Genomic DNA, 14,936 nt, shown 5'->3' with positions numbered 1-14,936 from the left:
AGACTCTGGCATAGGGACAGTTATTTGTGTAGCACAATTGTTATTATTGTGCAGCTTCACATATTCTCTCTGTCCTGGGCAAAAATGAACAATGATGGGCTATATTTATGAAACCAGCAGCTTGGAAGTATGAGCTCCAGATTACCATTACAATTGTAGTATTTTTCTTATTTTTAATAACTTAGCACCATTTATGTGGAAGGCCCTTCTCAAAGAATCATGAAAATAAACTGGTTCTTTGTATATTCAGAGAGTTCCTCACAGTCCCCCCTCGTCCCATAGTTTCAATCAATCATCCTGCATTTTTCAACTTTATAAATGCTGGCATCACAGATGTGCAGTGTTCATGAAGAGCTGATATGACAGTTGCCTGCAAAAGCTGGTAAAACAAATAAATAAAATAATTGTGATTTTATTTAATGGTGAGCTGGGGAAGGGAAGTGGGGTTAGAATAAGATTGAAAGATCACTGATAAAAAAAGCTGTACAGGATTTAAGGTCTCCTCGTCAAGCTCATCTCAGGTTTATGGTTATCACAAATCCAGAGCCTCATCTTCAGCTTTCCACATTCAAGAGCACTATTTTATCAAGACTTCTTAGGAATGACTAATTTCTACAGGACACCAGTAACATGTCCTTTATACACAGAAGACCTGTGTATAATTCACAGTCCTGTCATTACGAATTTGGACAAATTCACCTTCTGTAAAATAATGTAAAAAATAATACCTATAGGATTGTTATGCAAATGAAATAATGTACTTGACAACAGCAGTTTTTGGTTATTAATATTTAGATTTAAGTCATCAGACACATCTTTACATACTTAGGGAACATCTATGAACCTTTAAAATGACAAGGATATTTGTGTCAGCTGCTCAAGGCACCCCACTTCTTTTTTTTCTTTTTTTTTTATACTGAGGATTGAACCAAGGGTTCTTAACAAGTGAGCCACAACCCCAGCCCTTTTTAAAAATATATATATTATTTTTTTAAATTTTGAGACAAAGTCTAAGGGCCTAAGTTGCTGAGGCTGGCTTTGAACTCATGATCCTTCTGCCTCGCATCCCAAGCCACTGGGTTTACAGGCATGTACCACCATGCCTGGCAGCACCCCACTTCTTATAACTAATGTATTTGCAAGCCCAACGTAGTAATTGCAGTCTTGCCAGAGTGGTAGAGAATTAAATGGTGACCCAGGCTCTTTCATAGGCCATTTATGCGTGATCCCTTTTTTAGTTTTATTTTTACAGTACTGGACTTGAATTCAGGGCATTGCATATGCTAGGCAAGTACTCTATCAATGAAATAAAATCCCACCCCTTTTTAAAAATTTTATTTTGAGACAAGGTCTTGCTAAGTTGCCCAGGATGACCTAGAACTTGTAATCTTCTTACTTCAACCTCCAGAGTAGATGGGACTACAGGCATGTGCCACTTTGCCTGGCCATCTCTAATTTTTACACTATTCCTACTAAGTAGGCCTTAATATCACCAATGTGCCTCTTATGTTTAGATATGAGGTGTTCCTCCAAAGCTCATGTGTGAGACAATGCAAGAAAGTTTAGAGGTGAAATGATTGGGTTATGAGAGCCTTAACCTAATCAGGGCATTAATTCACTTTCATGAATTAAGTAGGTGGTAACTATAGGCAGATAGGGTGTAGCTGGAGGAAGTGGGTCACTGGTGGCATGCCTTTGGGGTTTATATTTTGTCCCTGGTGAGTGGAGTCTCTGCTTTCTTACTGTGTTCTTCTGCTACACTCTTCCACTGTGATGTTCTGCCTCACCTTGGGACCAGAGCAGTAACTGAGATGTCTGAAACCGTGAGCACCTGATGAACTTTTCCTCCTTTATGTTGTTCTTGTTGGGTCTTTTGGTTATAGCAATGAAAAAGCTGACTAAAACAGTGCTTGTGAGGAATATGAGGTTTAGAGACCCAGAGATATTAAGCTGCCCTAGAAAATATAGGTAAGTCCTTTTCATCTCTCATATGCAGTTCACTCTTGTTACGATGAATTAGATCATAACATATCTTCCATTAGCTACATTTTATGATCCTAAAATAGATTTGGGATGTGACCCAGTGCTTTGATGAGATCTGGGACACACATTAGCAAATTGTCATTGGCATTAACCCCCCCCCCCCCACACACACACAAATCCAGTTTCAGAAGTTCTAGGCCTGTTTTGGGAGTTTGGCCCATCATTCCCATTCCTACAGGCTGGCTCTCCCATGACATGTCAAGTTATTAACTGAAACCAGAGCCTGTAAGCAGAGAAACAAGCTAGTGCAAATTAGGTTCTGGAAGGGGCCTGGAACAACTCCCATATAATAATTTTAAGGGAGTCTTTCCCTCTTGAGGGGAGGTGTCTGATTCTATTTTTTTTTAACCAAGATTCAAACCCTCTTTGGCCGCCACTTAAATAAGTTATTTATAAAGTACAGAATTTGTTTCTTTACTTTATCTTTACTTTATCTCCAGATAAGAAAATCAAGGAACAAATAACTATATATAAGATTGTGTGTTCAGTTCAACAAACTTTTTTTTTTCTTTTGTAGAACTGTGTATAGAACCAGGGATACTTTGCCACTGAGCTACATTTCCTGTCTTTTTTTTGGGTGGGGTGGGGTGTGTACTGGGGATTGAACTCACGGACACTCAACCACTGAGTCATAATTCCAGCCCTATTTTGTATTTTATTTAGAGACAGGGTCTCACTGAGTTGCTTAGTGCCTTGTTTTTGCTGAGGCAGGCTTTAAACTAGTACCTCCCAAGCTGCTGGGATTACAAGAGTACTTGGTCCCTGTTCTTTTAATGTTTAATTTTGAGAGAGGGCTTGCTGAGGTTGGCCTTGAAATGACAATCCTCCTATTTCAGCCCCTTCCAAGTAGCTAGGATTACAGGTGTGTACTACTGCATCCAATCAGTTCAACTCACTTTTATAATGTACTTATTAGGCATCAGGAGTTGTGCTAGATGCTGTACATATAAACATTTATAAACTGTGAAAAGCAGTATGACATAAATAGAAGATGCTACTTTTGGGCGGGTTATTAGGGATTGAACCCAGGGCCTTACACATGCTAGGAAAGCACTCTACCACTGAGCTACATCCCTTTTTAAAAATTTTGAGACATGGTCTTGTACAGGTTGACTTGAACTTGCAATCCTCCTGCTTCAGCCTCCCCAAAAGCTGGTATAAGGTATCATTTTTGACAACATAAATCACATAATAATAATAATCCCTTACATTTCCTTAACATTTTCCATATTGATTTGCTAATTATCATACATGAGAAACTAAGGGCCAGATAGATTAAATGGTTTGCCTGAGGGCACACACTAAGTCGATTCCAATGTTCTCTCTACTACCACACACTGCCTTTCCAGAAAATTCTAGACATCTGGGATTCTACCTAATTCATCCAAGGATAATGTCTTGGATCACATGAGGTTTGGAAGAGTTTCCTTGAATAGAAAGTAAAATTGTATTCCCCAAACCAATTTTCTCCATGACTTTCTTTTCTTTCTCTTTCTTCTTCCCTCCCCTCCTTCCTTCATTCTTTTTAATTATTTTTATTTTGTGGTACTGAGTGTTGAACCACCCAGGGACACTCTACCACTAAGCTACATCCCTATCCCTTTTTTAAAATTTTAAATTATGACAGAGTCTTGCTAAATTGCTGAGACTGGTCTCTAACTTGTGATCCTCCTGCCTCAGCAGGAGTAGTTGGGATAACAGGCATGTGTCACCATGCTCAGCCCGCTCTATGACTTTCATATTTCTTAACTTGTGTATCTACAACTTTAGATGCATTCACATGTTATTTTATAACAACTCTTAGGTCATGTAACTAGTAAATACTGGAGTCAAAGCTGGAATCTTGTTTCTAATGTTTGAGCCCTGTTCATTTCACTATAACAATACTGCTTTGGAGATTATCTGTATAACCTTGAACAAATCACTTAACCTCTGTGACACTCTGTTACCTCATTTGTGAAGTGAATTGTGGAATGCAGATGTGATAATATAAAATAGAAAACTCCAGTAGAAATATCACTTGTGGTTATTGCTGTTAAATGCACCAAAGTGGAATTATTTAAAACAGTATACTCCCTTTTCCTTTGAATAAAAAAAACAAACAAAAAAAAAACATAAAGTGGCCAAGGGAGACTCTCTTAAATAAGGGGAGGCCTGTATGGCTTGCTTTTTAAGGCTGGATCTGGTCAGAGGGGTCTGAGTGGAGTTAGGAGCTCCTGGCAGGCATTTCTGTGGGTGGTTGGTTTGTGGTGGAAAAAGTCTGAAAACCAAAGTGTGCTAATTACAACTGGGTCTTGTTCAGCTGTCCTTCTTAACGTGCCAAATGGGGACTACTATGATAGTGGTAATGGTTGTAGGACTGATAAGAGTTGTGGTTTCCACCACAACTGGATGGTGGTGTGGGAAGCCACCATGCCTAAGAAAGAAAGACCAATTCTGGGTTTTGGGGTAGGCTACAGCTTTACAGCAAGCTTAGCTAAACTGTGAGGGAGGCAGAGTAGTAAGTCAGTCACCTGTCCTCAAGATTTTTCAGTTCAGTGAGTGGCAGAGAAGCCCTCAGTTGTTAAAACAAGACAGAACATAATAAAAGTCACATAAGAGCAATTACGAGGTGGGGTGTGGACTTCTAGAAGGCTTCTTGAGGTAGTTAGCATATAAACTGAGCCTACGATGATGAGAATTTCAAGTAACTGGTTGGTTATTCCTATTGAGAGTGGCAGCATGAGAAAGTAGGATGTGTTATGTTTAATATGGCTTTTATTGAGCTATGTGCTAATAATGTCTGAGAATACAAAAAGATACAAAAAATACAAAACCAGTTATTTTCCACTGGGGAATTCTTAATCTAGGGAGGTAGACAGTCATTAGGGGGATGATGATTTCATACAGTAGAGAAAAAAGGTTAAAAAGGAGAATGTGTAACTTTCATTTGGAGAGAAGATACTTTGCAAAAGAGGTGATACTTGAATTGTGTCCACAGAAGGGAGGAAGTGTTTGCAAGCTGAACTAAGGGCAAGGTTAGGAGTGCTTCAGGCACCAAATAGGTCCTAATGTTTTGTTTTATTTTTCCTCTTGGTGCTGGGGTTGAATTCAGGGCCTTGCACACCTGTTCTTACACTGAGCAACCTTAGCCCTCTGCAGGACTCTCTTACTTAAAAATCTAAGTGGAACAAGCAGCAGGACTATACTCCTTCCTCCTTCTAAAAAGGTTTTAGCTGGAGGAAATAACCTATTTTTTTTTTTTTTTTTGTACTGGGGATTGAACCCAGAGGCCTTAAGCACTGAACCACATCCCGACCCCCCCCTTTATATATATATATGTATATTTTATTAGGGGGTCTCACTGAATTGCTGAGGCTGGCTTTGAACTGGCAATCATCCTGCCTCAGGCTTCCAAGTCGCTGGGATTACAGGTGTGCTCCTTAGCGCTCAACCTTAAAAAGTTATTATTATTTATAATAATAGCACATGGAAAGGCTTTAGAGGCAAACTGAGATACTAATCAAGCTATTTAATCTTTATGTAAGACATTTATTTTGGTCTGTTCCCTTATTTGTGTAATGCATTTCTGTTTCAGTTCCCTCATTCATACAAGTAAAAAACAAAAGCATCTGGTACAGAGCCTGAAGTATATATAGTACTGTCATTATTTATAATTCTTATCTCTTTTAGTCCTCAGAAGCCACATTAACTGTGGGTATACTTTCTCTCATTTTTCTGAAACAGAAGCGCAAAGTAGGTGACCTACCTTAAGTTCACACAGGACAATCTGGTGCCGCCTCTGTAGCCCGTCCGCCCCAAACTTATATCCGCGCCGGGTTTTCCTAGTCGGCCCAGGGCAAACTCTGGTCTGGCAGCACTAACTCCGGCGCCAGGGTTTGCGCGCCGCCGCGGCCTGCTCGGGCCGGCGGGCGGGGCGGGGCCGTGCGGGGCGGGGCGGGGTGAGGAGGGAAGTTGTCGAAGTTCGGGGAGACGCCCGCCCGCCGGCCGGCCCGCCCGCCCGAGCCTCGCCTACGGCCTCTCCCTCCGCCTCCTCCCCGCCCCGAGCCCCAGTCCGCCCGTCCTTCCTTCCCCTCCCGTGCATGATGGAAACACCATGGCTGCGGCAGCCCAGCTCTCCCTGACACAGGTAACGCCGCTTGCCGGTCGCCGGGCTCGGCCGGCCGATGCCCCCGGCCCCCTCCCCCACCGCCCTCAGCTTCGCTGACCCGGGCAGCTGCTCGCGAGTCGCGCGCTAGGCGGCCGGTGCGCCCGAGCGAGAGCGTGTGCGTGACTGAGCCAGGGCGCCATCCCGAGCCAGAGCTCCGCCGTCGCGGCCGCGACCCCGCCCCGAATCGGCCGGCGCCCCTGCCCCGCCCCGCGCGGCCCCCATCCCAGCCCACGGCCCGGTGGACTGTGCCCCGGGCCGCGCTCGCGCGTCCCGCGCTGGCTCAGCTGCGTCAGCTCATACCCACCCAGGAAGTTTCCCCTTCCAGGCCAGACGGCCGCCAGGTGAGCTCCTGTTGAGCTCGCGCGGAGTAGCCTCACCCCCGGTCGCAGGCGGGTCGCCCTCTGGGCCACCGGCGGCAATGCCTTCCCGAGCGGACGCACAGGCCCCCGCTAAGCAGCCTTTGCCCGCTGGAATTCGACGGAAGCCCTCCTTTTCTCCAGTAGTTCTCTCCAGTTAGCCTTGCTTCCCAGTAAGTCGCATCCTACTCAGGTACCTGCCCTGCTCGCCCCTTCCTGAATTCAGGAATTTAGCTCTTTTCCGCTCCTGATCAGGTTAACTTCTGGGTCAGACCCCGGATTCAGTCTTTTTCACCCAAATCTACTTTCACTTCCCCCCCCGGCTGGGGGTGGGGAACTCTCACCTAATCGCTTGTCCGAACGGATAACAGAGGAAACCTCTTTTAGCAGGTGTAGCACTTTGGCTAGGGTTGGTGCTGGGAACCACCTAGCAGATCAGTGTGTCCTGGGAGAATCTTCACCAAAACCTGTCCTCAGGGTCTTCTTGCCTTTTATGCTTGTTCTTCACAGAAAAAGTCTAACCGTCATTCACTTAAGGAGCTTGGTTCCTCCCTCTCAGTAAAGAAAGTCAATTATAGCCTTCCCACTATGTCCAGGGTGATGAAGTGCCAGACACCTGTTAGTCCCGTCCAGCTCTAACGACCAAAACTCTCTTCAGCCTCACCTTCTCAGCCTGTTTTCTGTAGAGCTGGTGGCCATGTACTCCCTGATCTGAGCCCCCCTAGCCTTTTTAGCTGTCTTGTGGTATCTCCCTGCCATCTTGTCTCCGTGGCCTAGATTTTTCCGGTGCTTTTAAGGCTTTAACACTGGGATAGGGCATGCATTTGGTCTTTGTGTTAGGATCAAGAGACTTTGTGGTGTTTTGCCTAGCACTCTAGGATAGATAGAGTGAAAGAGTCTTTTTCTTAGAAATAAGAACACACACACATCCCTCAGGTAAAAATAACTTCAGAACTTCAGTTTGCAAGAATTGTGCCTTAGAGGTTTATTTGCTATTGTGTATTCTTTTTGACCAATAAGCAGGGAAGAACCTTTAACATGGAATGTAATGGTTTAGTCTTGGTCCCATGAGTCTATTTTGAAAGGTCCTTCTGAAATTCGAATTTGAGGAATAGAAACATTGACTTTTAGATGTTCACTTTCTACGAGTCTAGTTAGTGACTTGCATTATATGAGGTGCCTGCTGGCAAGCTGTGGATTTCTGGCTCTGCTGGCAAATTCTGGCAGGAATTTTCCTCTCTTGAAAATTTTGTTCTCTTGAAAGCTTCTGTAAAATTGTTTCTAAGTTGTGTGCATATTTTATTTTCTCCCTGGCTAATACTGTGTTTTTAGTTTTTGTTTACTATCATTGCTTCAGGCTCTGTCCGTTTTTTAGTTGCTTAAATAATTTACATATGTTCTTGTGGTTATATATATTTAGGTATTAACATGTACCCAAGAGTAAATACAGAATCAGTAGTATTAATCTTCAGTGTCTTATATTTAAGAGAATATACAATGGCGGTTAATTATTGATAATTTAAATAAATCAATTTAGAATATTTTGATCTTAAGACACTAAGAATCTATACAGTTATAAAGGCACAGGAAAAAAAGAACCTTCCCAGTTAATATTTCCTATTGTGCCTCCTCATTATTTCCATATTTAGCACATTTGTGGTTTTTAAATTTAATTTTAATTTTTAAAAATTAAGTTAATTTTTTAAAACTGCTTGAGTCTAATAAACTCAGATAACAGTGCAACCTGGTTTTACATTCAATATTGATTTGTTTCTATTACCTTCTATTTCTCCTCCCCACTCTACCAACACACACTTAGACAGCCATACTCAAATGTGAGATTCCTCAGGGTAGTGACATCTTTTGTATTTTTAATTTTTGTTATTTATGGTGGTCTTGCTCTATGGTCCAGGCTGGCCTGGAACCCTTGGGCTTCAGCAGTCCTCCTGACTCAGCCTTCCAAGTAGGTGGGATTATAGATGTGTACCACCTGATAGGCAAGGAACGACTCTTAATTCATTTCTCTCCGGAGCAGAGTGATGAATAACTATTATATGAATTACTGAAAATTCTAAAGGGTTTTATAATAATTATGAAGATTAAACAGATGCTGAAGTTAGTTTGTGCTTTTGGTCATGAGGTGATGATGGTTTTGGAGCAGGTTTATTTACTACATTCAACAAATATTTTCAAAGTATCTATTATGTAGATAAGGCACTGTGTTGGGATTATATTTATAATTTTTTGGCTTTTATCAATCGAACAAAACTGACAGTTTGGGGGAGAAGATAAAAAATGTTTTAGTTTATGCTTTCCTTCCTCTGCCCACCAACCAGTTCTCCTACTCCACCCCCTGCCAAAATAAATGATCAATATGATTTTATTCTGGCTGATTAGAGTTGATTAGATATTAGGTTAATGACGCATTAGTTCCAAAACCAGCTTTTTTTTTTTTTTTTTTTTTGGCACCAGGGATTGAACCCAGGGGTGCTTAACCACCAAGCCACACCCCAGCCCTTTTTTGTATTTCATTGGGTCTCCGTGAGTCAAGGCCTTGCTAAGTTGCTGAGGCTGGGTTTGAACTCACCATCCTTCTGCCTTAGCCTCTGAGTCACTGGGATTAAGGGCATCAAAACCAGCTTTTATAACAGTTAACTGTATGGCATTGGGCTATGTCTCAGTTTTCTTTTTGTCAATGTTGGGGATCCAACATTGCTAGGTAAGCATTCTACCACTGAACTATATCCCCAGCTCCTCAGTTTTCTTAACTTTAAAATTTATTTTAAAGTTTTATTTTTATTTTTTGCTTATGGTGGTAGATTACAAAAAAGATCTGTAATACTTTCTTTTTGAACTTTTCCACTTGCTTATTTCTTCTTCTAATATCTGTATTCCTAATAATAATATTACTGTTAGTGTCTTTTTGCCTGTTACTGTTTGCTAGGAATTTTACTTCACTTCATCTAACAATTCATTTTATAAATGAGGAAAGTAATTTACATAAGCTAGTAATTGATAGATATGAAATTTGAATCGAGATCTGTAGTACTTAATGCTTTCTCTTTTGTTTTATTTCTTTGTGTACTAGATGCTTAACATATGCAATGCTCTCTTGTATTTTTTCAGTGTATGCTCTTTTTTTTCCTCTTTTGTTTCAGGGAATTGAACCAAGGGGTACTCTACCATTGAGCTACATTCTCAGCCCTTTTTATTTTTTATTTATTTTGAGACAAGGTCTTGCTAAGTTTCTTAGGGCCTTGCTAAAAGTTGCTAAGGCTGGCCTGGAACTTGGGATCCTCCTGCTTCAGCTTCCTGAGTCACTGGAAATACAGGTGTGTGCCATCATGCCTGTCTCCTTTAGTGGTATCTTGATAGAATTGTGGGTGTGCAGTTAGTGCTCTTGATTATGAAATAGGGTTTTTTTTTAAATAGTTTAAAAAGTTCTTAAATTGAAACTTAATAAAAACTCCTAGTGTATGATCTAAAAACAATAAATGTTATAAGAATGCTCTTCCTTTTAGTGCTTTTTAAAAACATTGCAAGAGTGATATAACTGTATTGGAGGGAAATTGGAGGGAAAACATCTCCCATAATTTCAGTTTCTGGTGTTTATTTTTAATTTAATTAAAAAATACACTGTGCTGATTAACTTCACCTTAGTGGTCTGTTTTAACAATTATGATAGTAAGTACAGGGCAGAGTTTGAAAATTACAACGTGCTCTGAAGCAGAAAAGTAATATTTTATTCAACATGACAGATATTTGAGTTTCCACAATGGAAAAGGCACATTAATGATATTTTTCATTTTTGCCTGTACTTATAGTTTATTCAGGAAGTCTCTGCTTCCTTGAGAGATATCTAACCATTCTGAAAAATGGCTTGGAATGTTCAGCACTTGGGAGTGGTTGCCATAGTTAAATTAATTAGGAACAGTTGGGTTTGTCCAGTAGAAAGTCTCCCAGGAGTCATCTGAGAGTACATTCCTTCATATTTTACTTTATTTGCAGATAGAATGCTAGTAAAAGACTAACATGTGGTAGAAAAAGATCAAACATCCTTAGCAATGAATTATAGTTCTGAATCTCTCCTCTCTAGTAGTCTTATAAGGGCTCAATTTACTTGCTTTTCAAGGTAACATAAAAACACTTAATATACTTCTTTGGGAGTTTTGGGCTTAATTAAATTATAACCCCAGAAATCAAAAAAGAAAATGGTCTGATGGAGAGATCTAGTAACTTGGAGAATTAGTAGTATAATAAATGAAAAGGTAGAGTTTATTAGACAAAGCTCTATGCTGGAATTTCACTTTAAAGCACTTGAACCCTCATCTACAAGATAAACCTTCATTAAAAATTATGTCTGTTAGGGAACTTTTAATAGTTTAAGGAATGTTGGTAAATGAATGCTGTATTACAGTAAACAGGAAAAATTTTATGTAGACAAATGATGTAATCCAGTTAAGGGTGCATAGAAGAGACTGAAAGGAAAACACTTAAGATTTTATAGTAGTATGGTAATTGTATTTATTTACCTTGTTTTCAACAGCATGTATTCTTTCTCTAATCAACTGATTTAGCATTTCTGTGTGACAACGTTTTTGAAATTTTACTCATTTAAATTGAAATCAATAAAAATTGAGATCATTAACTATTAAAGTAAAACTGTATTCTGAGAATGCTTCTACACTTAAATATCATTTTACTTTTTTAAAAAAATTATTATGCTACTGGAGATTGAACATAGGGCCTTATGCTTCCTTGACAAGCATACTTCCATTTAAAATTCTCATCTTTGGATTTAGAGAAATTGGTCAGGGAAATGATAATAATTATTATAATAGGTTTGGAGAAATCACTTAGAAGGCTAATTTATAATTTTGTGTGCTGCTTTATAATTTACAAAGCATTTTATGTTCTTTCATTTGATCTTATAATAACCAATGAATTAGGCTGTTATTATCATCATTTCTAATTGGAGGATACTGAGGCTCAGAATTTGTGACTTATGTCTTTTATAGTCATAAATAAAAGAGCCATCATGAGTCCATGTTTTTTTAAAAAAGCAATACTAGTGAAAAGTCTTCTTCCTTCCCTAGGTCCCTAGTCCTTTTTTCAGAGGCAGCCATTCTTGCCAGTTTGTTTGTTTGTTTCTCTCTCTCTTTCTCTCTCTCTCTCTTTCTTTCTTCTTCCTTTTTTTTTAATGTGTTTTTGGTAGTTGTAAATGATCAGAATGCCTTTATTTTATTTGCTTAATTTTAGGTGGTGCTGAAGCTCAAACCCAGTGCCTCATGCATGCTTGGCAAGTGCTCTGCTGCTGAGCCACAGCCCTACCACCCACTTGCCAGTTTCTTGAGTGTACTTTTCTTAATATTCTGTGTGTGTGTGTGTATGTGTGTGTGTGTGTGTGTATGTATATTGTTCCAGTTTAATTTTTTTTTTTTTGCTGTTGTAGATGGACAGCATGCCTTTACTTTTTAATTTATTTTTATGAGGTGCTAAGGATCAAACCCTGTGCCTCACATGTGCTAGGCAAGCACTTTACCACTGAGCTACAGCCCCAGCCCTGTTTTGCAGTTTCTATAAGATTTTTTTATTCATTCTTTTTAGATATACATGACAGTAGAATGCATTTTGGCATATTACACATGCATGGAGTATAACATCCCATACTGTGGGTTGTACAGGATGTGGAATTACATTGGTCATATATTCATATATGAACAGAGGAAAGTTATATGTGATTCATTGTACTGTCTTTCCTAATCCTATGCCCCCCCTTCCCTTCATTCTCCTTTGTCTAATGCATTGAACTTCTATCCTGCCCCCTTTATTATGTGCTAACATCTGCATTTCAGAGAGAACAGTCGAACATTTGGCCGTTTGGTTTTGGGGATTGGCTTATTTCATTTAGCATGATAGTTTCCAGTTCCATTCATTTACCGGCAAATGCCATAATTTCATTCTTTAAAGCTGAGTAATATTCCATTGCATTTATACCACATTTTCTTTATCCTAGGTGCTGAAGGGCACCTAGGTTGGTTCCATAGCTTAGCTATAGTGAATCGAGCTGTTATAAACATTGATGTGTCCACCTCACTAGAGTATGCTGATTTTAAGTACTTTGGGTATATGCCAAGGAAAAAACTTCCACAGTTTATTCTTATTATATTTAGCTTATCTGATCTAGGAGATTGTTCCATATCAGTACATGTAGAGCTTCCTCATGATTTTCAAAATTTCATGGTATTCTTATTTGTGAATGTAAATTAATTTATTTAACTAATCACCTAATGGTGGACATTTATGTTGTTTCCAATCCTTTGTTAACAGCAGTACTACAGTGAATATTCTTTTACATGTCTTTGTGCTCATGTGTATGTGCAGTAGTTTCTAGTGGTTGTAATATTTAGGTCAGAAGACCCCCACCCCCACCCCCCGCTATGCTGGGGATTGAACCAAGGGTTTACTTTTTAGTTTTTTCTTTGAGACAAGATCTCACCAAGTTGCTGAAGGTCTTGTTTAATTGCTAATGCTGTCCTCAAACTTGTGATCCTCCTGCCTTAACCTCCTGAGTCACTGGAATTATATGTGGGCTCCTATGCCCAGTTACTATCAAATGTTTGATCATTGTTTATCTCATATGTAGAAATGATACTTCATTGTTTTAACGTGTTATTTTTTAAAATTTTGGGTTAAGGTTTAACTTCTTCAGCCGTTTATACTTTCTTTTTTGAAACTTTCTGGTTAGTACTTTAATGTGACCTCCTGTTGGGTTTGTATATTTAGAAAATTTGCACTTTGGCATATTCTTTTTTTAAAAAAAATATTTTGTTTTAGTTGTAGATGGATACAATACCTTTATTTTATATGTTTATTTTTCTGTGGTGTTGAGGATTGAACCCAGTGCCTCACATGTGCTAGGTGAGTACTCTACCACTGAGCCACAACCCCAGCTCACTTTGCAAAATTTTTTTTTTAAATATTTTTTTAGTTGTAGATGGACACAATATCTTTATTTATTTATTTTTATGTTGTGCTGAGGATCCAACGTAGCACCTCACATATGCGAGGCAGGTACTCTATCACTGAGCTGCAGCCCCAGCCCACTTTCCAAACTTCTTTACAAATATTTTTTCTCTTTAAAATTTTCTGTTTATGGCATTAAAAAATATTTTTAGTTGTATATGAACACAATACCTTTATTTTACTTATTTTTACTTTTATGTGGTGCTGAGGATCAAACCCAGTGCCTCACACGTGCTAGACAAGTACTCTACCACTGAGCCACAACCCCAGGCCTGTTTGTTATTTGTAGTTATAGATGGACAGAATGCCTTTGTTCATTTATTTACTTATTTTTTAATGTGGTGCTAAAGATCAAACCCAGTGCCTCATACATGTTATGCAAGTGCTCTGCCACTGCTACAGCCCAGCCCTGGCATTTTTTGATTATGTGTAATATTTTTTAAAGTTTTTGTTTAAATTTATAGTCTTTTTTTTTTCTTCTGCCAAATCTAGATTTTTTTTTTTCTTTTGGGGTACCTGGGATCTAACCCAGGGCCTCACACAGGCTAGACAGGTTCTTTACCATTGACTTATATCCCTAGCCTCTGATCTAGATCTTTAAGTGTAAGGAGCACAGGTAGAAGAATATATCTGTAAGAGCATTCTTATTCTGCTTCTGAATAGCTCTGTAATCTTGGGACACATTGCTTAACCTCATAGACTCACTCATTTTTGGACAGTAGAAATAAATTATTGAGACTTCGCAGGTATATTGTGATTACAAAATAAATTGGTGAATGAAAAAGGACATAAAGTAAATCAACTTTCAGTAAATATTTTCTTTAACTATCCCTGTAGTCAAATTTGTTATAAGTTGATGTCATACCTTGTATCTGCATTGGTTTTTTCCTGTTTCATAAATGTGAAAACTGTGCCCTTCCCTTCCTTGGTACTAGGGATTGAAACTGGGAGGGCTGTGCCACTGAGCTACACCCATAGCCCATTTAATTAATTAATTAATTTATTTCTTCTTCTTCTTTTTTTTTTTTTTTTGGTACCTGGGATTGAACCCTGGGGTGCTTATCACAGAGCCACATCCCCAGCCTTTTTTAATTGAGACAAGTTCTCTCTAAGTTGCTTAGGGCCTTGCTGAGGCTGTCTTTGAATTTGTGATCCTCCTGCTTCAGCCTCCTGAGCATCGAGGATTACAGATGCGTGCCTGGCTTTATTTATTTTGAGACAAGGCCTTGATCAGTTGCCACGCTGGCCTCGAACTTGTGTTACTCCTGCTTCAATCTCCTGAGGAATTCCAAGTGTGTGTCACAGCACACAGAATTAATCTTCTATATTATTTGCTCAGGGTTGTATTATAAATGGTAGAG

General features: G+C 39.4%; 1 protein-coding gene across 5 annotated transcripts in view; it reads left to right on the top strand.

Annotated features, from left to right (window-relative positions):
• The first annotated feature begins 6,011 nt into the window (after positions 1-6,011).
• Eps15 (epidermal growth factor receptor pathway substrate 15) overlaps positions 6,012-14,936 on the top strand; it is a 126,602-nt gene continuing 117,677 nt past the window's right edge. For 3 of the 5 annotated variants that reach the window (XM_077803671.1, XM_077803670.1, XM_077803674.1), the window contains exons 1-2: positions 6,012-6,172; positions 9,708-9,881. In XM_077803671.1, coding sequence (XP_077659797.1) covers positions 6,140-6,172; positions 9,708-9,881 — 207 coding nt within the window. In that variant the 5' untranslated portion in view covers positions 6,012-6,139. The remainder of the gene's footprint in view (positions 6,173-9,707; positions 9,882-14,936) is intronic. The other 2 variants (XM_077803672.1, XM_077803673.1) reach the window with 2 other exon arrangements.

This window comes from Urocitellus parryii, chromosome 11, assembly GCF_045843805.1.
Source record: "Urocitellus parryii isolate mUroPar1 chromosome 11, mUroPar1.hap1, whole genome shotgun sequence".
In the NCBI taxonomy this organism is placed as follows: domain Eukaryota; kingdom Metazoa; phylum Chordata; class Mammalia; order Rodentia; family Sciuridae; genus Urocitellus; species Urocitellus parryii.
This window is presented reverse-complemented; position numbering and strand designations above follow the sequence as displayed.